Source organism: Morchella sextelata, assembly GCF_020137385.1.
Source record: "Morchella sextelata strain SCLS chromosome Unknown scls_4, whole genome shotgun sequence".
In the NCBI taxonomy this organism is placed as follows: domain Eukaryota; kingdom Fungi; phylum Ascomycota; class Pezizomycetes; order Pezizales; family Morchellaceae; genus Morchella; species Morchella sextelata.
The window spans coordinates 2049124-2071492 of NW_025408619.1; the positions used below are offsets into that span (position 1 = coordinate 2049124).

Here is a 22369-nt window from a genome sequence, read left to right on the forward strand (position 1 = left end):
TGACGGTTGGCAAATACGCTCTAATAAGGTAGGTTGGTGATGCTTATTTTCTCCTCATACATATCTCAGAATACGCGACTGCCGATTATTTTAAGCGGTTCATATAAGTACATGCCTATAAGAGTACGTATTCCGGCAAGTGAATACCCCTATTATTTGGTTCTTTTATCGCCCCATGATAATAAGAATACATGTGATACATAAAGTCGGGGTACAGAAGTTTTGGTAAAATTTGGTTGCCGTTGCAACACAGAGTTTGTATGGGAACACCATACAAAACCAGAAACACTCAAATAATGACTTAAAAATTAGACCACACATGCCTGAAGAATAGACTCAAAATTCTAGAATTCTCTGAACTCCGTCGTGAGATAATTTCCAACTGCCCTTGAAGAGTTGGAATTTTTTTGATGAGGTTGGGTGGTTGTTTCGGGTAGCGAAACATGGCTACTTTGGCTGTAAAAAGGGTATATTACCACAACTTCTGTCCTAGTACTATACATATATGTGATTTATCAGTTAGATTATACGTACACGTATATATAGGAATTGCATATTGATACGCAGTTCGAAATTCGTGCCCTATAAAGTCAATGCACCCCGTATCTTGCACGCTGAAACTAAGTAAATTAACATCCTACAATTGTACAACTCTTCCTTCACTAGATTCAATCAAATATGTCGGCTCCACTCCACCAAAGGAAATACGATCAACAAAGCATACCGATTGAGGTTGACCCTCTTCTAGTAAGAAATCTAGTTCTGGCTTTGAATTATAATACCATCAGTGCTAAGCCAAATCATAGGAAGGGGATAGTGACGCCACGAGTAGTACTTCTGACTATGAAAGCGGATCGTGAGTGAATTATCATGCAAACGTGTCTTCTGGAGCCATGCTAACTCGCATGGTGGGTGGATTGATTATTCTACGGATTCCCTCACATCATCAATTTACGAGTATGGATTCACACCCGGTTGTTATACTTAATCGATCAACAACGTTAACCCCGTTCAAGGTATCGATACGAAAATGGACGTCGGTACCATGCATATAAAGACGGGTAAACCAATCGATCGTGAACGTGTTTATATAATTGTATATATGCTTATATTCTCAATAGGACATATGCCTTCCCCAATGATGAGGTACGTATGACTAGATGCCTGATTCGGGATATCTTCTCCAGAGAGGCTCATGTTCAATTTATGGATTTATCAGACTGAACAAGAAAGGTCAGTGGCACATTTCCAAGCCTGTACGTTTGTAAAAGATGCTGACTCGGTATTAGACTAGATATCATCCATCATACCTACAGCATGCTCATAGACGACAAATTGCACCTAGCTCCTATCGGTCTAAATCCACAAAGAATTCTTGATATCGGGACAGGAACCGGGATCTGGGCTATCGATGTAGCGGAGTGAGTAGAAATCTCCTTGTTAAAAAAACGGTCACTTAACTGATAAACCTCATTAGGCGCTATCCATCCGCTGAAGTCATCGGAACTGATCTCAGCCCAATTCGACCAAGTTGGCATGTATACCAATTCTTTTTGGCTAGAGAACAACGCCCTAACTTTAGCAGGGTTCCGCCCAATGTAAGCTTTCAAATCGACGATGCAGAAAGCGAATGGACGTTCGGGGAAAGCTCTTTTGATTTTGTTCATATGCGGCATTTGAATGGGTCAATCAAAGATTGGCAAGCTCTGTTGAACCAAGCGTTCAAGTAAATTTCCCTCTTTTCCTTTTCAAATCTTTATATATATATATATGTTTTCTGAGTATACATTCTTTAGGGCTACAAAGCCTGGGGGCTGGGTCGAACTAGGGCAGTACGAGAGGTGCCTATTCTCTGATGATGGAACTGTGAAAGAAAATAGTTTCACATCGCGATTCTATATACCTTGCTGAATAAGGCTGCGGATCAGACAAGTATTTCTCGCCCGCAATACATACAGTACATGCCGCGTGTGCACAATTTTATAATTTTAGCTAATATATCGTCAACTAAATTCGTATAGACCGAGGATTTCAAATCGCAGCGTCACTAAAGGAGTTTATAGAAGTGGCTGGTTTCACCGATATACACTACTTAGAAACAAAAGCACCGCTGGGACTCTGGCCAAAAGATAAAAGACAGAAAGAAATGGGGGCATTTCTACTAATGACTACAGAAACTGCTTTCACAGCAGTCGGAATGGCAATGTTGACCAGGGTTTTGGGGATGGATCCCAAGGAGGTCAATGTATTGGTTGAAGGAACAAAGAAAGAAGCCAAAAATCCAAAAATCCATGCCTATTCGCGACAGTAAGAACTGCGTTTTTCTCATCCATTTATATGTCAATTGCTAGTATTATAACAGGCACATTTACTACACCCAGAAACCATTATAGTAGTGCCTTAATTCTAGTTCGAAATTCGGTAATCTTTGTTATGACGATACATGGGCAATGAAGTCGATCTAAAATCAAATGTGTCCCGGATCCGCCGCGGAGCCAATTATGCCCGCATGTGGATATATTGTAACATGTAGTGAAAATAGATTCAATTCAAAACTGATTTCTACTGCGGTATATCTTTAGCAACGTTAGCAATCTTAATGATGAATCGAATAAATTTTCTGTTGGATATATATATTTGAGTACGTAATATACGGTAAAGGGCAAAGGATTATGATCATGGATATTGACATGCTCTATTATAATTAGCAGGCTTAGAGGAAACATCTCTGAATAGTTTATAGCTAGATCATCTACTAACCTTTACTTCAAATCTCGCTAGAACTACATGTATGCCCCCACGGTGGTGCATGCCTCAAACACGTATTTTACACTCGTTTGTAACTGCTAACGGCTATCTGCACGTACACGAGGCTGGATGTGTGTTTAATTTTGCGTGGGTCTTCCCAGGAACCCATGTCCATGGCGCATTATGTAATTAAACCTTTCGTTAGCTTATACATGTAGTGTTGGAGCCCTTAATAATCTTCGTATATAATACAGAAACCCTGTATTTTCATCAAAGAGATAAATAGTTTCACGTCGTAACAGTTTTTGTGTGGCTTTCATAACTGACTACACTCATTTTATTCTCCCAGAAACTGACTCGACCCCCTAACTTCTTGATTACTATATAAGCAACCACAGTTCTCAAATGCACTTATTTAGCCCTCCGTTGTCGTTTTAGTCATAATCCATCACTCGAGATGTTAAGCTAGTTCGAAATATACTTATTATTAACTCATTGACTGCATACAGCCCCGGTTCAAAATAAACTCATAATAAGACGCAAATTTACACTAAAGTATCAGCGTGCTACATGTAGGTACATGTTATGATAGTGTAGTGCCCTATAGGCCCAGCCCATAACCTGCGTGCATGGCTGGATGAATCCATCTTCTTCCAAACGATGGCAAAATCCGATAACCAAGAATCCGCCCGGCACAGGATCTAGGAAGGTTCACATCGTCAAAGTGGTGCCTCATTCTATAAACATTTCTAGATTCGTGAGTCACGGTCTCTACATCTGTAGTCACCAAATATCACCGGATAATCCGCGCGCGCGAGCGCATAGCTCCCCATTTCAGCAGATTTGACGCTACCGCGCAGCAGCAGGCCTAGATCTCTCGGAGATCACGCAATTATCCCTTGAACCGTCAGGCCGAACTGTAATTAGCGGAACCTAACGCAAAATGGAAATCGTGATATGGTAAACGCAAGATTTATATGTATGTCTGTCTTGCAACGTATAATTCATCACACACGAGCTCTGTGATGGTTTCTGTCATTGCTGCTCCTACAGGCGTGCCTTATATCACGATTTCTACTTTGCGTTAGGTTCCGCTAATTACAATTCGGCCTGACTGTTCAAGGGATAATGCCCCGCAACTTCTCCGCTCGAGACATGGGGAGCTAGGCCACTCGAGCGAGCTAGCGTGGGACCGTGGGACCGTGACGCCGATCTCCCCTGGCTTCCCTGTGCTCCTGGGTACTCCTGTGCCTACGTCTATGTGTAAACACTCGTAATTTTTTGGCGTTTCCGGACTGGACTGGGTCTGCATACCACCAAAATATGGTTGTTATGCACGATTTTCGCCCATATGCAGACCCAGTTCAGTCCGGAAACGTCAAAAAATTACGAGTACATACATGCTAGCAATAAACCTCAAATCACCCCCCCCCCAGAAAAAAACACGCATCAGACGTTCCATGTGGCTACAAAAGTAAGTTAGAATTGCAGCAGCATGTGTGTTTGTAATCGGACCTTCAACACCCCTTAGGTCCTCACCCCCCACAGTGCAATGCGACTACTAATCTCTACATCGAAAGATTTAGGACAGTACTATGGAGTCGCCTCTCGTTCTGTTTACACGCTGTAGCCAGCAGCTAGCTAGCGGTGCTAGGATACAGGTCATAAAAGTGGAGCAACAACCTCCATGCCTAACTGCGGCACAGGAGAGAGCAAATTGCCTCCCGCAAGCAACGAAGGAGGGAAAGTGTCGATCAACGTAGTTTTTTTTTTCCATCTCATTCTATTTTGAGCCTTGAGATACTGCATCGAGTAGACACCTACATATACCTACCAAGTGCATACGTGTATCTACTGAACAACTAGGTTGACCTAGGCTACGGGTAGTATTCGGGTCGCAAAGTACTTATTTACCTATACTCATGTGTGTCTGGCTTTTTCTTCAACATAAAACAACGCCACGCGCATACATTGAATTTGGTTGGGAGAGTAAGGCCCTAGGAACCGTTTTGATCAACCTGTATTTAATGCCATACAAGGCACTATTTGGTACCGGTACCTGTATATAGTGCCTAACCTCAATGGCGGAACACGGACTTTTATTGATATTGGCAGAAACCCATTCTGAACATTGAAAGAAAATGCTGGTTATTTTGAATTCTGAAGGGAGAAACGTGGATAGTGGCATCTTCGGTGGCACAATGATTCATGCGAGTTGTGGGATTAAAACGTTTGCAATTCGCTGTTCACATGATTGGCCTGGTTGGAAAGAATCCGGTAGAGCAAGTACTCGTAGTTTTTTGACGTTTCCGGACGCGACCACTATTGCATGCCATACAAAAGATAGCCTTGGCGGGTTTTTTCTGTGTATGCAATAGCAGTTGCGTCCGGAAACGCTGTGAATTTGCGAGTAGACAAACGCCAAGTAGGGAAAGAAACATGGTTCAACATTAGTTACATCCCATTCATCGAACTCCTCAACATAATCAAAAACAGTTTTCTGTTCCCATTCTCCGAATATCCAACCCATCATAAAACTTTCATAAAGGAGCGTGAGCATGACAGTTCAGTAATAACTCATTAAGGTATACATAACCATAACCAAAAGAAAAACAAAAGAAAAATCAAAAACTCCTCCATCACATATTAAGAAAAATCAAAGTCACAAACAGCGAGAACGCTAGTCCACCCATATTATACAACGGACCACTAGAATTATTGGTGCTGGCAAGTTCTACGCCAGTTTGGGTCGTATTTGCGCCGGTTGTAGTCTGAGACCGTTAGTATATTGTATATTTCCGTTCATGGATATGGCTAGGTGACTTACGAAGGTAGGGGCATCTGAGAATGAACTCGAATTGGAACTTGCAGTAGTGGTCGTTGAAGAGCTGGTTGTAGTTGATGAACTTATAACTACCGTTGATGACGCAGGGGCAGACGAAGAGGAAGACGAAGAAGGGCCTAAATTAATACAAAGTCAGCTTGTTGTCTAAGTTGGAAAATATCCTCTCCACCTATAGAGCGTGGAGACAAAATTTCCCAAGACTATTCAGATGAGAGAAAACAGACTGGATGATACAGCCTCTATAGTAGAGGAGACCTGAGAAGCACTCGAGGTCGACGCTACTGTAGAAGATGGCAGTCTTGTACTGCTACTGCTGCTACTACTCGTAGTAGAAGAAGTGGCGGACGAAGAAGCAGGAGTGCTTGTACTACCAGTCGAAGAGGAAGAAGCAGAAGTAGTGGAGCTACTACTCGTGGTTCTTGATGAGGAGGACGAAGAAATAGTCGAAGAAACAGGAGTACTAGTCGAGGAGCTACTACTCGTGGTTCTCGAGGAAGAGGAAGAGGATGCCGTACTGGTTGAGCTACTAGTTGTAGAAGTGATACTACTGCTTCTCGTGGTTGTCTACATCCCAAGATATCAGTGTCAAATATATGTAGACTCTTGTGATACGAAAGAACTTACCGTTGAGCTACTAGATTCACTACCAGTCACCTGTGGAAGCGGAGTAAAGACTGCTCCCGTAGTACTTGATGTTGTCGAAGGAGCAGCGCTAGTACTACTAGACACTGGGTAGTTCTCGTTACAGAAGGTAAGGTACTGGTCAATATCCGTCATTGACACCGCGTATGCTTTCGCCGCAGTCTCGGGGGTCTCAGAGTGAAAATTGATACACTGGATGCATCTTTCAAGGGATTGCATAAAAGCTCCATTTGCAGCGCAGAGTCTCGCTGTTTTACCAGCGCTCTGAGCATCGGTGTATGCGTTACCTATAGAATATTGATTAGTATGTGTTGATTCAAAAGCATCGGATTACATACCGCAGTCATCGTAACAAACAGAAATTTGCGACACCGACTCATCGGTTTGCCTCTCTTCCAGGTCAAATTCCATACTCATCAGCCCACCAACAGATCTCTTCATATATCCCGTATCCTCAATCACGAAAATCGCATCCGTCAATCCAAACAAGGTCGGGTCAAGAGGATAGTACGGCAGTTGAATTGGCCACACTCCAATCTCGTTGGAATAAACCGGAACACCCCAATCAGTCACTGGGCAAACCGGTGGTGCCTCCACACACTCCGACGGCTGACAGATATATCCAAGCTCTGGGGCTGGTTCGCTTTCACAGCGGTCAACGGGCGAGCAGATGTAGCCTGGTGCACAACCATAGGTATAGTCGTTCGGGAGAACAATGGTCGAGCTAGTTGGCGCTGCACGGCGGGTACATGTTTCTGTTACAGTGCGTGTAAGGCCGGGAAGCTCGATCGTAGTTGTGATTGGTGGTGAGGTAAATGTTGTGACGACGGGTGGAAGTGTTGTGGTTGTTACTACTCCTGGTAGGGTGCTTGTCACAGTGGTACCCGGGCCCGTGATTGTAGTCACGATACCTGGAAGTGTACTTATCACTGTCTCTGCAGGAAGAGTTTGGGTAATTGTCGTGCCTGGTAGTGTAGTAGTAAAGAATAGCGAGGTGGTAGCCGTAGTCACTGCTGTCGTGGTATCAGTGGCCGTAGTGGTGTCAGTGGCCGTAGTGGTATCAGTGGCCGTAGTGGTGTCAGTGGCCGTAGTGGTATCAGTGGCCGTAGTAGTGTCTGTGGCCGTAGTGGTATCAGTGGCAGTGGTGGTAGCTGTAGCAGTTGTCGTCAGTAATGAAGTAGTTGTAAGCGTGCTTAAGTAGGTCGTAGTATAACTTTCAACACTTGTCGTTGTCACCACCAAAGTGTCAGTAGTTGTGAAACTCCTAGTAACAGTTGTTCCTGGCATAGTCTCAACTGTCGTTACAACACTAGTGACCAAACTTGTTGTCGTAGTTGGCACTTCGATAGTCACTGGCCTAGTGATAATAATCTCCACTTCTACAAGGTTTGTAATCGTTACTGGGCGATCGATAGTGACAGGGCGATCGATAGTGACAGGACGGTCAATTGTCACTAGAACATCCCGGGTCAGAGTCTCGGTTGCCGTGAGTGTGTTGGTTCGAGTGAGAGTGTCGGTTCTTGTGGTTGTGTCGGTACGTGTCACAAGGACGCTAGTAGTGACGGGATAACTTGAGATGATTGTTGTTCCTGGGAGTGTGGTGGTGGCCGTGGAGAAAAGGGTTGTAGAGGACCAGTACGTTATCTCAGAAGTGACTACTGTAAAAATATGGCATTGCGACATCGGTTATGTATGGTAATTACTCATGTATAAGGGATGACTCATAGTTGGAACAAGGAGGCTTAGCGCTAGGATTATGTAATCAGGGGATCACGTGGTACTAAGAACTATCTGTATATAAGGAGCAACAAACTCCCATAGTTGTCGCTGGAACTCAGCGGCGCAATAGTATCTTCTTTGCACTATAAACATATTCCTCACAAAGGTCACGTGTTCAAACCCTCCTCAAGTCGTCTATTCTCCCACACTCCAATTCACAGGTTATGAGCCCGGGTTCTGCCAAATAGAATCCGCACTACACCATCGCCACCTCGCTTAACTCAACAACACTTCATACAACATCATGCCTTCAGAAGGAGAATCGTCATCCAAGGCTGCTGAGATTAAACCCTCAGAGACAACAGCTACCAGTAACATTCGTCTCAAGTTTGATGGACTCCCCAAACTACAAGGGCAATCCAACTATCAAACTTGGGCGAGTGCCTGGAGGATAACGTTCGACGCTGTAGACTGGTGGGAAGCGTTGAGCATCGAGAACCCTGACGAGAATGACACCGAACTCAGCAAAACCGAGATAAAGAAGGCTCGTAAACAAATGCACAGCCTTCTCATCTCTGCTGTATGCGAAGAAATACAACCAACAGTCGTCTCCGCCGAAAATGCATTCTACGCATGGAAGGCGCTCAAAGACCTCTACGATCGTGTCTCACCCAACACCACGATCACCCTCCTCAGCCGCGTCCTAGACACGAAGATGCAAGAAGGCGGATCACTGACCGAGCATCTTGCGACCTTCGATGCGAACTGGAATACTCTCAAGTCCAGATGCCAAAGCGCAGACCACAAACTCGCTCAGGCTCTCCTACCCCTCACCAAATCCAACGAAGCCATGGCGGCATTCCTCCTAAGTTCGCTACCCAAATCGATGAGCAACGTCGTCGACAACATCCAAACCAAACAGGATGTTACCTACGAAGACGTACGCCAACGACTACAAAACCTGGATGAGGTAGCCCCTCAAACAGGAAACAAAGTGCTCCATACCAGGAGTACTACAAGCGACAAGGAATGCACCTGGTGCAAGAAAAGGGGACAGCCTTACAAAGGCCACGAGTACACGGAGTGCAGAAAGCTCAAAGAACAGAACAAGAACAGAAAGGGAAGGAGAAAGGACAACTCGGCATCGGTTGTAGTAAATGACTCTACAACCACTATCTGTATGGTACGCCACGACATCTCCCAACCCCTTACTTGGATCCTTGATTCTGGAGCGACCTCTCACGTCACACCCTTCCAAGACCAACTCATCAACATCCGACCTCACACCGGCAATGTCCGAACAGCTGATGGAACCAACCACGCTGTCACCGGAATGGGAAGCGCTAGTTTCAGCTGCCACCTTCCCGATGGAAGTAGATCTTCCATTATCCTCACCGATGTGCTGTTGGTCCCAACCTTGGGAAATGTGGGATTGGTCTCCGAAACCGTGCTCGATAAAAAGGGATTTAGAACGGAGTCAGGAGGAGGAAGCAAGTTGGTTACAAAAGAAAAGAAAGGAATAATTTGGGCAAAATTGGAAAAGGGACTTTGGAATGTACAAGTAGTTAGCAATACAGTTCGTTTGACCTCTTACGATGAATGGCATCAAGCGTTAGGCCACCCTGCGACACTAGAAAACTTGTATCACGACATCCAAAGGCTGCCTCCCAAACCAGAAAGTTTCCACTGCAGTCAATGTGCACTATCAAAAAGTGTACACAAGAAACCTGCACCAATTAGTACTAGATCCAAACGACCGTTCGAACTAATCCACTCAGATCTATCTGGAAAGTTCAGTATACAGTCACAAGGAAAAGCTCAGTACTATATGTCCTTCATCGATGATTACACCCGCTTCGCATGGATATATCTCCTGAAACAGAAAGAAGACGCAAAGAAGGCCATCAAGGACTACGTTACAAGGATCGAAAAACAGTATAGCACAACAATACTGAGATTCAGAACGGATGGTGGTGGTGAATACATCAACAAGGACATAACGAACTACTTCGATTCACAAGGAATAGTTCATGAACAGACTCCCCCATACACTCCTGAATCTAATGGAGTTGCAGAACGATTCAACAGGACGGTAACCACAATGGTCAGGTGCATGATCATGGACCATCCTAAGTCGTTATGGGGAGAAGCATACGCAACAGCTGTCTACCTCAAAAACAGGCTACCTCACAGTACGCTTAAGGGAAAGACCCCCTTTGAAGCCCTGAAAGGAACCAAGCCAAGTATACAACATCTTCAACCATTCGGCAAAAAATGCTACGTCCACATCCCAGAAAACTCTAGGCCAGCAGGAAGCAAACTAGCACCCCGAGCGTATGAAGGAATCATAGTTGGATACTCAGACAGTGATAAAATATACCGTATCTGGATAGGAACACAACATAGGGTAATTGAAAGTCGGGACGTCACATTCCCCCCTCCTGAATCAGGGGAAGTCTCAGTGGAACTCGACTTCATCCCCAGCCTGAAACCAGAAACGGCAAATGCACCATCAGACGACGGATACGAATCAGAAGACAGGTCTGATCCAGAACCCGAGTCAAATGCAATCGAAGAGAACCGTACAGAAATGCCAGGATTGTTTCCGGAATCACCGGAACTGGTTAGAAAACCACCACCGGCTACACCAGACAAGGGAAAACAACCTGCCGTACCTATGGGACAACCGCAAGACCCAAGAGACAACTGGGAGAAAATTCCAGCACCAGTCGTACCATTCAAAGGCTTCAAAGGAAAACCACTTGTGTCAACGACACCCAAAGGTACACCACCACAACCTCCAAAACGATCAGATCGAATACGCCAGCGAAAAAATAGAGAAATTGAAATAGAAGTACGGAGGAAGGAGTATGACGAGAAGGTAGTAGAACAACAGAAGTTACTTACAAGTTATATCGAAGATGTGAAAGAAAATGGCCCAGGAGACGAAGCCACTGAACAAGAATTAATCGATCAATACAAAGAAGACTTCAGACGTTATAGGGCTGAGTTAGACACGGAATATCAAGACGTATCCAAACTCCCCCCGAACTACCATATACACCTCGTAACAGAACCTTCCACCTTCAATCAAGCTATGCAGAGCGACGATCAACACCTATGGAAAAAGGCGATACAGACTGAGAAAGACGCCCTTGACAAAGCCCACACCTGGGATATTGTCAACAGACCATCCAACCGAGCAGTAGTCAAAGGAAAATGGGTATTCAAAGTGAAACACAACGCGGACGGAACAATTGAGCGGTACAAAGCAAGGTACGTTGCTAAAGGCTTCACCCAAGTACAGTACCAAGACTACGATGAGACCTTCGCCCCCGTTGCACGATATGATTCTCTACGACTCCTACTGGCACTAGCTGCACACAACGGTTGGATACCACAACAAATGGACGTCAAGTCAGCCTTCTTGTACGGTGTACTCAAGGAGGAAATCTACATGGAACTGCCTGAAGGCTACAGGCAGGACAACAAGGTTTGTAAACTTCGAAAATGCATATACGGACTAAAGCAATCACCCCGTGAATGGTATGCTTGCCTAGCAGACTCCCTTCAACGGAAAGGATTCGTCCCAGCCAAATTCGACCCATGTGTCTTCATACATAAGAACCACCATCTATACATATCGGTGTATGTAGATGACATCATGATATTCGGACCCGACTCCCCATTCAGAAAAGAAATCAGACAACTACTCAAGGCAGATTTCGAATGTACGGATCTCGGTAACTCGAAGTTCATATTGGGAATAGAAATAACGGTAACCAACAACGGTATCACACTATCACAACGCGCATACATCAATAAGATCCTGGATAAATTTGGAATGAGTAACTGCAAACCAGTTGGCACACCACTCGAACCGAACCTCAACCTTCACAAAGGCGAACCGGAAGACCAAATCGAGAAACCAACTGAGTACCAATCCATAATAGGATCATTGATGTACGCGAGTATAGCTACCAGACCTGACATCACCCATGCCGTTACCGCTCTCTCCCAGTACTCCTCATGTCCAACCGAGGACCACCTACGAGCAGCCAAGCGAACACTCCGATACCTCAATGGAACCAAAGACTGGAACCTGTTCTACCCGAAAGGGAATACTAGAACACTCGACGGATTCTCAGACAGTTCCTACGCTTCAGACCTAGATGACAGAAAATCGTTCTCAGGATACGTGTTCAGACTAGGGAAGTCAGCCATCAGCTGGAGAAGCCGAAAGCAGAAATCAGTCGCAGTCTCAACAACAGAAGCCGAATACATGGCCCTGTCCCTCGCAGCTCGACAACTGGTATGGATTCGTAACGCCTTGCTCGAACTCCAACAACAATACCAGTACTTCATTCACGCCGACAACACAGGTTCTATTGAACTCTGTCGGAACCCACGCATCCACGATCGGTCCAAGCACATCGATGTTCACTACCACTATACACGTGAACAACTCGAAGTCGGAACCTTCGAAATCCTCTACGTCCCTACCGAAGACAATGTCGCGGACATAATGACCAAAGGACTACCAAAACCAGCTCACCAAAAATTGTCAGAATTGATACGATGTGGCAAGTGAGGGGAAGTGTAAAAATATGGCATTGCGACATCGGTTATGTATGGTAATTACTCATGTATAAGGGATGACTCATAGTTGGAACAAGGAGGCTTAGCGCTAGGATTATGTAATCAGGGGATCACGTGGTACTAAGAACTATCTGTATATAAGGAGCAACAAACTCCCATAGTTGTCGCTGGAACTCAGCGGCGCAATAGTATCTTCTTTGCACTATAAACATATTCCTCACAAAGGTCACGTGTTCAAACCCTCCTCAAGTCGTCTATTCTCCCACACTCCAATTCACAACTACTGAGGTCGCCACAGTTGTTACAGTTGCAAAACTGGTATAACTTTCAGTAACTGTCACTGGAGTTGTAGTTGTGATTCTCTCAGTCTCAGTCAATGTGACAGGTGTCGTGGTTGTAATCCTCTCAGTTGTAGTGACGGGTCGGTCAATTGTGATGAGCACATCTTGAAAGACGGTCTGAACTGTTGTATATGTCTCGAAATCGGTTACAAGAACGCTTGTAGTTACCGGATAGCTTGTGGTGAGAACGACTGTTGTCCCTGGGAGTTGCGTAGTCGTTGTGAACGTGGAGTATAGGGTTGTCGGGACGAAATAAGTGGTCTCTGAAGTAACAACTGAAGTCACCATACTTGTGGCAGTCGTTGTGCTAGTATACCTTTCAGTGGTAGTAACAGGTCTATCAATCGTAACGTAAACATCTTGGAAAACTGTGCGAATGGTCGTGAATGTCTCCGTATCAGTTACCAGAACACTTGTTGTCACAGGATAACTTGTCGTAATTGTTGTCCCTGGCAGAGTTTCTACTGTAGTCTGATAAACCGTCGTAGGAGAATAATAAGTTGTTTCAGATGTGGTAACTGAGGTTACAACGCTTGTTGCAGTTGTGGTGCTAGTCTCTGTTGCGGTGGTCGTGTCGGTGAACTTCTCGGTGATCCTCTCAGTGGTTTTCTCAGTGATAGTGCTAAGATAAGTCTCCTTGGTGGTGAGCGTCGTTTGAGATGTGAGGGTTGTCAATACTGTTACTAAGACGCTTGTCGTGATATACTCGCTTGATACTATTGTCTTTGACTTTGTAGTAGTTAAAAGCTTAGTTGTAGGAATATATTTGATTGTGGTCTTTGTGATGTATATTGGCGTGACAATTGTCTTCCAATCGGTAACAGTGGAGGTCCGAGTCACATCTCTAGTGGCTGTGGAGACAGAAGTAGTGGTGGATACTGAGGTGGTGGTAGCCGTTGTTGTCGCCGTCGCAGTTTCGGTGTCTGTGACTTTTTCAGTAGTCGTAAAGACTGTTGTAAAGGTGTTGACAACCGTCACCGGAGGCATTGTGATCGTTGTTCCATTCGCAGTTACGGTGGTACCAGGCAATGAGGTTGTTTCCGTGATGTATGAAGTATATGTTTGTGTCTGCCAATCCGTTGTCACTGTAGTCTCAGTACTTGTATCTGTCTTGACCGTTGTCTCCAGATCCGTAGTCGTTTTCAAATCGGTTGTCGTCGCCGTTTCAGTTTCAACAACGGTGATTGGTAAGGTCTCTGTATGGGTTGAATTGATGACTAGCGTTTGCGTGACAGTAACCGGATGAGGATGCTCAGTAATTGTAACGTAGCAGGTCTCAGTAGTCGTGTAAGTGTGTTCTATCCCCGGCTGATAGACAGTGGATAACTGCATATAGGTCCATTTTGACGTGATAAACTCGGTGACAGTGTTATTGCAGTAGGTAGCAGACACCTGGTGTTGGCCACCATAGAATAAAGCAAAGGCCGCTGCTGCCACGAGCCTAGATCCAGATCCCCCCCAAACCATCGCTTTGGTTCAAGAAAAAGATACGCAAGAACTAACGAGTGTATTTTGATCCTTCAGCCCTAATTGAACGAATGTTGTCTTCCGTATTTCTTAGCGGGCAGGGACGGAGCGAACGAGGTCCTTGCAACACTGTAGAGAGAGAAGAAAAACGAGAGGAATACTGAAAAGACCTCGTACTAGTACTCAGGTAGGCTGATAAACAGTTCAGTCTTCAGGGCAGACTCGGCTTTATTACTTCATTATTTCACATGTACATATGTGTGACCATGCTAGGCACCGTACCGCCGCAGAATACGATATCTTCCCTGCTCTAGCTTCTTGGGGAACAGCTTGTGCATATGGCACATAATAGTACGATCGAGTATATTCACAGAGTGGCACACACAAAAGTCATCACATAAGTAAGTAGGTACATGTAGGTACCACTTATGGATAGTGATAAATGTAGTTGGGAGTGCGGGAATCGGTACTGTTCATCAAGAGAAAAAGATCAGATTACATCCCGGGAAATCCCTGCTGGCTGTGACCGCAGCAAGCACGCACCACAGTCTGACTACGTAGGTACTTTATTTTCTTTGCCCCACCTGCCTAGGCACTCTACCAGTGACCCACTCCAAATCGGTGGTATATTTCGCTATGGACAGATACCCTACACACATAGCTTCATGGAGCAGAAACCAACCGCTAAGCCTTCCCATACAATTCAAGGATACTGACCCCGCGAGCCCGGTGAATGAGCGAGTTTAGAGCTTTTTTATAATTCCATGTAGTCAATTGCAAGTCTACCGACAAACCCCTACTTCAGAGCCTCCATAGCTCCTTCCCCGTGGGCAATTGATAGCTCTTCGTTAAGTTTTCTTCGCGAAATAGATGCTCTAGGTACACTACCTATCAATCCAATCAGCGCACATATAACTGATTTGTGGCATTGGTTAATGCTCCTCGGATTTTGACTGGTGTTTCTATAGGTGGAAGAAAATAGATAAACTATTCGAAGGGCATGCCCATGGTAGGTAGGTACGGTGCCTATTTGAGCAAGACAACAGCTACCTTTACAGCGTGAGGTAAAATTATTGTAGAAGCATGGGGAGAGTCCTATTGGCCGAGTCAGCTACCTAAACCCTGTTTTTAGACCCTTGTTTCTACAATAATTCTCCCTCGCGCTGTACAATCTATCATATATATCGAGATAAACCCTTAGACACGGTTCTACTTGACCTGCACATACACCTACATATTACACACATGGCATAGCAGACGGTCGCTAATTCTGTGTTTCAAAAGAGCCTCCTCACAAAGTCTTGATCTCACTCATCGCTTCAAAATTGATCGAACCCGGACTGCGTTGCGTGTAGTTATTTGGAAAAAACAAATACAGGGACAACTAAATAGTTATGCACGACACAAGCTAGTCTGAGACTCTTCCAATCCAAATTGCTTGATTGCGCCACGGCGGCGCCACTCCAAAGCTATCATCTCGGGGAAGTGTTTTTCTTTCTTTCACTGCCCTCGACCTCTTTACTCATCAAGTCCAAATATACACAATCTACGTGCATGATAGACCCCACTTGTTGGTGAGCAGGCCTGCAGCCAGTCGCTTACACAAGGGGATATCGCACTTGCATGGGGTGGAGGTTGAAGATGATATCCGGCCACCGATATCTATCAGAGGGGTACATACACTTGATGCTACACAAACCAGGAACCCCGCCAAAATGGATGGATGGATCGTGATCGAATCCTACATCTCTAAAGTTCACGGGGGGTATCGGTATGTCCGTAAGTAAATTCCGAATGAGTTACAGAGAGGCTGCGGCTTCCCGAATGAACCTAGAAATTGGAAATCAGTCGTCTTTGGGGCATTACTATACCTCCTTTACCTCCATCAGCAGCAAAATATCTCTCAAAATCATGCTATTCTCTTAAGGTTAAGATCACAATGTTGAGGTGAGAAAATATTCAGTTAAAAAAAGGATCAAGAAAAGTTAGACACCAATATAGGACCTTAATCGATTGTAAATTTTTAGGAGAGAAACAGGATACGTACCTTAAACTGTTTTAGCCAGAGAGCATCCGACGCGCAGATGAAAGCGAGGCTTATTTAGTTGGGTTCTAACTACTTTATTCATTGCTTTCAACCGCTGCCCCCGCACCAGTAAATACAGTGCACATCGATCCATCCATCAGGAACTGCTGCACACACATGGCAAAAACGCACTCGCACAGGAACGCACTCGCACAGGTCCGAGAATCAAGTTAGTGGACTAGAGTAGAGTATCACAGCCAGACACCCATACCACTTGCCTAATACCTAACGTTGCATATAGTAGTAGTAAGACAGCTCTATAGAGTGCATAATATACCTATTAGAGTAGTAGAGAAAGGAATAGTTTGCGATCTCATGTACTGAAAGTCTGGGCCACCTTACTTCTCACCCGCTCATACAATCGGCGCCTTTCCTCCTTGTCCACCACCCCACCATCTTTTCTCAGAAACGACCCTTAGTCCGTTCTGTTCCTAAAAGACACTCAACAGCCGCACAGCGCCTGCCTTTCAAGAGAAAAAACGCTCAAGAGTGGTTTTGATTCAAGATGCGGCTCCTCTCACCTTCGTGGATGTCGCGGACAATACTTCTGATTGGGGGGGTTTTTCTCTTCCTAGGATTGTCAAATAGCTCTCCTACTGGTAGTACCTTAGCGCTGCGCGCGGAGTCGGAAACAACACAGAATATCTGTTTCTGGGACAGGCCGCAGAGTAAGCTCTTCTTTTGTTTTCTTTTCCTATCGTTTGAATCATTATGTGATGTGTTAGAGTATAGACTATGGGATGGGATGGAATACCGCTGATTTGATCATTTCTACCAGGTGCACTTTTTAGAGATACTATTTACATTGATGGGGGTTATATGTCCGTAACGACAACAATAGATGGAGAAACTGGCCCCGCAGAGTTAGGTATTTCCTTCTGCGTCTTCGTCCTCACTTTACATAGACTGACTCAAACATTTTTCACCAGAGGGCTTCCGCCGCCTCTACTCTATAAATCTAACACACACATTTTCCATGGATGACTATCAATTTGATATCCTCAACAATCTCACCAAGGCTCCAGGTAATATGGGTACTGATTTCCATGACGGATTCATGCTCGCCAACGACTATGAATTTATAATATATGGTGGCTATCTCCGACTCAGAGATGAATCTGCTAGTATCAACGAGATGTGGAGCTTAGCCCGGTATATGATCCAGAATGGAGCAACGCCGTTGAGCGATCCAGGAGAATTCCAGCTGTTAGCCTTGGATAATATAACGAGATATATCGCGAGCGCGGGAAGTGTGAATGTGCCGAGTGAAAATAAGGCCTATGTGTTTAGTGGCGCCACTGTAAGTTCTATGAGCTCGAAAGCTATATGTGTCGGTGTCCGTTTTCTGAGAAAGTGTTTGGTGGAATATAGGGAAAGGATTGGGGTCCATTCTTTGACCCACTCACAGCGAACAGCGCCGACTTACGCCCATATGGAAATAGCTCCCAGCTCATATCCGTTGATATGAGCATAATGGGCAGCGAGGTGTGGAGCAATGTCACCCTCCCCTCGAGCATCCACGCACGAATAGGCTCCGAGTTAGTATGGATACCAGTTGGGGCTCAGGGAACCTTAGTTGCTATCGGCGGCTCTATCAATCGGGCGCTGTACCCATATGAGAAGACTATATCAGTGGAGTCGCAGACATTTGGAGATGAATTTATTAATAAGGTTCATTTATATGATATAGCTAATGATAAATGGTATGATCCCTTTCATATGAAGGTTTGAGTGCACGTGGCCGCCGAGCTACACTATGTGAAAGATATGTCACTAACACTTAAATGTCTCTCCAGGTACACACAACAGACATTTGGTGAAACCCTCTCACCAAAGGCACAATTCTGTACCGTTGTTGCTTCATCAAAAGATAACACCACTCACCAGGTAAGCGACATGCATCCCGGATGTCAAATTTTGTCCCTTCCCGCCCGAATAAATGCCTCTAGATCTCTTAACTTTATCCTAGATCTACGCATATGGTGGACACGATGACCTTTCCGGAAATCCCCTCAACATGAAACCTGTTTCTGCCGACGTTTACGTACTATCACTACCTTCGTTCACATGGACCAAAGTATATGATGGTACCGACCAAATACACCGTCGTAAGGGCCACAAATGCCACAAAGTGGCCGATAATCAGATGATGGTTGTTGGTGGACGACCACAGGCCAATGCTGGAGACTGTTTGAGAGGAGGATTGATTAGGCTGTTTAATCTGAATACATTGCAGTGGGAAGACAAGTATGATCCAAGGGTTTATGATAGTTATAAGGTTCCAACTGCGGTTTCAGATGTAATCGGCGGGAAGTAAGTTTGAAGTATTTTCTTATTGAATTCGAAATATTCAATTCACTAATGGTTCTTATAGTGAGGACGGAGGTGGCACACTCCAAGCTAAAACCTGGGACAACGACGATATCAAAGACTTATTCAATGTCCCCTATACGAAAACAATTCCAATCTACTGGCCCTATTCCCCCGCTCCCGATACTACAACCACCAGCGGTATCTTTACCACCACCCCTGCATCCAGTGATGGAGGCAATGGTCTCCCCTCCTACGTACCACCGCTCCTCGGCGCCATACTCGGGCTTCTCGGACTGATTACAATTCTCTGCGGAGTATTGTTCTGGTTGCGACGGAAGAAGCGGGGGGGTAGAGGCGCGCCGACAGATTCGGCGGCGAGCACAACCAGGAAGAACAGGCAGACGTGGAGTTGGTTGTTGGGCGTTTATGGGGATGAGAAGCGCGAATTCCCGGATGATCAGACGCCAGGTACCGAAATGACGAACCCGTACGATTTACATTCGGGGGTTAGTCCCATGACCGAAGCCTCGAATCCAACGAACGCGGTGATAGCAGAGGCACAAGGGAGACAAGTGTTTGAGATGGCTGGTAAGTGTACCGAAAAGAACAAGCCAATTCCTCTATCATATCAAGTAAGCACGGTGAGCTGACGGCCACAACAGATAGCAGCAAACCACAAGAGCTCCACTCCTCTCCCATGACCCTGGCGGCGGCAGCGGCAAAAAGAGTTACGATCGTCGAGCCAGCATCGCCGAGCATGCCCGAAATGGGACCAACGAAGTCTCGGGAGGAGCCTCGACCGGAGTAAGGAAGCCATGGTTTTTCCCCCATTTTTTTACAATGCTGTCAATATCACACAACTACATGCATTATATGCGCCGAATCGAAACTACCCCTATGATACTATTGATCGCTAACTTTATAAATTTACTTTGTGCTCAAGGGATTTACGAGATGTTGATATGAGTGCTGAAGCTACTTCAAGGGTTAGGAGGGAGGAAACACGATTGGAACGAGATATGGACCCGCGTGTGCTGCAGAGGCTGCTGGATGATCCGGGGGCTAATCTACACGACGATTGACATGATTATTATTTTTAGTTTATTTTCTTTCTTTTCTCTATTTTACCTTCATCTTAAATGCGCTTATTTACTGTTTGAACTTGTATTGAGGTGATTACGTTTTCCTGTATAATAATCCTAGGGTATAACATGGATCGAATATGGATATGTACGGTTCACGAATTTCGTTCCATGAGCAGAAGCACAATTGCTTGCAAACCCATGTGCATCGATTATGCTTCCTAACCTTCTCATTCCTATCACATTGAGGCTGTGTGAAGCAAGAATCATCATGTGTTTACGAGAGAGCAAGCAGCGCCGCTAGCTGAAACCTGTACATGTATTAATTATAATCTTAGGGCAGGGCCGGTAGGACGTAAGTAGGTTCCTCGGGCGCGGCGGCGGGTAACTAAAATTTAAAAAAAAACCCTTCCCTCCGGTACAACCCCACAGGCGCCTATTGTCAAGGATCAATTACAGCGCCTTCTCCGATCCAGGAACAGTAGAGTAGGTAGTCAAGGAAAGGCCAGGGCGAAAAACTAAGGGCAAATGCGAAAAAAATAGCAAAAAAGAAAAGAAAAAAGGGAAAAAAGAAAGATTTATCCGAGGTGCTCTTTTGGCGCCTGAAATGAGATGTTACAAGAGCTGGGTATGTTGTGGGGGGTGGTACAGGTTACAGTCATCTTCCCGGTGGATACTAGGTTTTGTTTGTGTGACCAGTGGCATGAAGTGACTGGCCGCTAACATTTACCTCGATTAGATCGTTAGTAAGAGAACTTACAACGCTAAGCACGAACACGTCTAGTGCTCTAGAGCACTATAGTTTATATCGTGTCGTGTCTGTTCAGTTCATGGGTAAATTTCGATTGTGCCTCTTGGATTTGGGCGGAATGTTGTGTGGACGAGGCGTGTATGGAGGTAGAGTACCTAAAGCAGGGAGTAGGTAACGTAGTAGGATAGTGATGATGGTAGTGAAGTCTACAAGGATGCTATTCCCACCTGCTGATTGTGGAATAGGCCACCATGGGGCTCTTCATCTTAATTAAGACGGCATATGCTCTGCATACAGTACGCATTCTGACATGCTTGCCGAAAGTATCAGGACCTTTGAGTGAACAGTTTGTTGACAGCTAGCAACGAGTGATAATGAATGAAGAGGCTAAACTTGTTTCGGAAGAGCTCTTGGCACTCGAGATTCAGGCCAAGAAATCATTGACAGTCAAACAAGGCGTACCAATCATCAACATAAAACCCTAGAAAATGTACGTACACAGAGCGGAGCCAACTATTTCTTCCCTTGCCGTTTGTTTAGACCTTCTTCCCGGAGCTTTGTACTTTTCGCCAGTCCACCTTCTAACAAAGTCTCCCACTCGCTCAGGGCAATAGCAGTCCATTTTATTTCTCTGTGTAATTTTGCGCCTCCACTCAAACCTTGAACACTTGAAGCCGTATCTTCTTTTTTCAATCGAGCCTTTAAGGGCCTCAGTACCAGCGCCAATTCCGTATCCTTCACTGGTAAAACCTCCGCGATCCGGGTCCACATCTTCTTATCAAATTCCTCCTTATCCCACTTGTCAATAAGTGCATTGTATACACCCCGCTTATCAAATTTTATAAGTGCATCCTCTAGTAGTTCCTCTCGTGTGATAACCACCTTCATCTCATTCCTAGACTTATAGGAGGGAAGGTACTCCGTAGACCACCTCCGACATAATAGCCTCTTCTCCTTCAACCTCCCCTCGTCCCTTCGGCCAATAAGCTTCCAGTTCGTCTCTGGGTGGTATAGAAGCCTTGACTCCGCGCAGAAGCTGAAAAGCTCATCTGCCGTCTTAAAACCCTTCTCGTATTTCGCCCAATCGCATCCGAAAAACTCGATTGCATGCTTAGGACGTGCTGTAAGAAATATCATCTCATCCTTATGATTACGCGCCTCGATGCCTTGTGCAAATATGTGGAGACCAGCGTTGTTGACTGAGACGCCGAAAGGTTTGCCCATGACGCCAAGGATGTTCCAGAGGTCTCCATATGCGTGGTGGAAGCACTCCCACTCGAGACCACCGCGCCTGCAGATGTGCACGTCGAGTTGAACGTAGGCTTTCAGCTCGTCATCCCAAATAGCAAAGTTGGAAGTTGGAGATGCCTCGATGAACTCAGTTGCATTCAGGGCATGCTTGAGCTCGGCGGCGGATACTGGAGTTTGTGAAAGTGGCTCCTCAACCAGAATGTCAATGTCCCCATAATCAGTCTTTCCGGGTGCAGGTAGCGGAGAGGAAACATTTTTATAGAATTGTGAGAGGGTTTGTTGAAACTGGATGAGAAGTCTTGGATAGATATGCATTGGTATGCGTGGGGTTGGGAGATTCCCCCCATATTTGGACGCGCTGAATGCGCTACCGCCCATCTTGATCTGATATGATCTTAAGTGCTTGTTTTAAATGATATCTTGAAAATAACGGCCAAAAAGGGTTGTGCTGTTTGACGAGGCTTGGCGGTAATGAGGCTGAGAGATCTCGATGTGCTACGTAAGTGAACAGTACATGTAGTTTGT

The 22369-nt window shown here is 45.3% G+C and overlaps 6 protein-coding genes across 6 annotated transcripts; 3 read left to right on the forward strand and 3 right to left on the reverse strand.

The window, feature by feature from the left end:
* Positions 1–678: 678 nt before the first annotated feature.
* H6S33_010441 (uncharacterized protein) lies at positions 679–1730 on the forward strand (the record flags this gene model as incomplete). Its single annotated transcript, XM_044841827.1, has 6 exons — positions 679–747; positions 807–856; positions 1122–1146; positions 1220–1233; positions 1290–1421; positions 1478–1730. The coding sequence occupies 6 exons, from the start codon at positions 679–681 to the stop codon at positions 1728–1730; spliced, it is 543 nt and encodes a 180-aa protein (XP_044697584.1).
* Positions 1731–5387: 3657 nt separating this feature from the next.
* Positions 5388–7522, reverse strand: H6S33_010442 (uncharacterized protein; the record flags this gene model as incomplete). The annotated part of the gene is made up of 6 exons (XM_044841828.1): positions 5388–5519; positions 5576–5709; positions 5818–6157; positions 6218–6522; positions 6574–7386; positions 7450–7522. 6 exons carry the CDS (start codon positions 7520–7522, stop codon positions 5388–5390), a joined length of 1797 nt encoding a protein of 598 aa, XP_044697585.1.
* A 736-nt stretch (positions 7523–8258) lies between these two features.
* On the forward strand, positions 8259–12545 carry H6S33_010443 (uncharacterized protein; the record flags this gene model as incomplete). Its single annotated transcript, XM_044841829.1, has 1 exon — positions 8259–12545. One exon carries the CDS (start codon positions 8259–8261, stop codon positions 12543–12545), a length of 4287 nt encoding a protein of 1428 aa, XP_044697586.1.
* Positions 12546–12807: 262 nt separating this feature from the next.
* H6S33_010444 (uncharacterized protein) lies at positions 12808–14361 on the reverse strand (the record flags this gene model as incomplete). Its single annotated transcript, XM_044841830.1, has 1 exon — positions 12808–14361. The coding sequence occupies one exon, from the start codon at positions 14359–14361 to the stop codon at positions 12808–12810; it is 1554 nt and encodes a 517-aa protein (XP_044697587.1).
* A 3062-nt stretch (positions 14362–17423) lies between these two features.
* H6S33_010445 (uncharacterized protein) lies at positions 17424–19842 on the forward strand (the record flags this gene model as incomplete). Its single annotated transcript, XM_044841831.1, has 7 exons — positions 17424–17747; positions 17819–18150; positions 18244–18334; positions 18417–18760; positions 18822–19348; positions 19423–19564; positions 19704–19842. 7 exons carry the CDS (start codon positions 17424–17426, stop codon positions 19840–19842), a joined length of 1899 nt encoding a protein of 632 aa, XP_044697588.1.
* Positions 19843–21106: 1264 nt separating this feature from the next.
* H6S33_010446 (uncharacterized protein) lies at positions 21107–22222 on the reverse strand (the record flags this gene model as incomplete). The annotated part of the gene is made up of 1 exon (XM_044841832.1): positions 21107–22222. The coding sequence occupies one exon, from the start codon at positions 22220–22222 to the stop codon at positions 21107–21109; it is 1116 nt and encodes a 371-aa protein (XP_044697589.1).
* Positions 22223–22369: the final 147 nt, after the last annotated feature.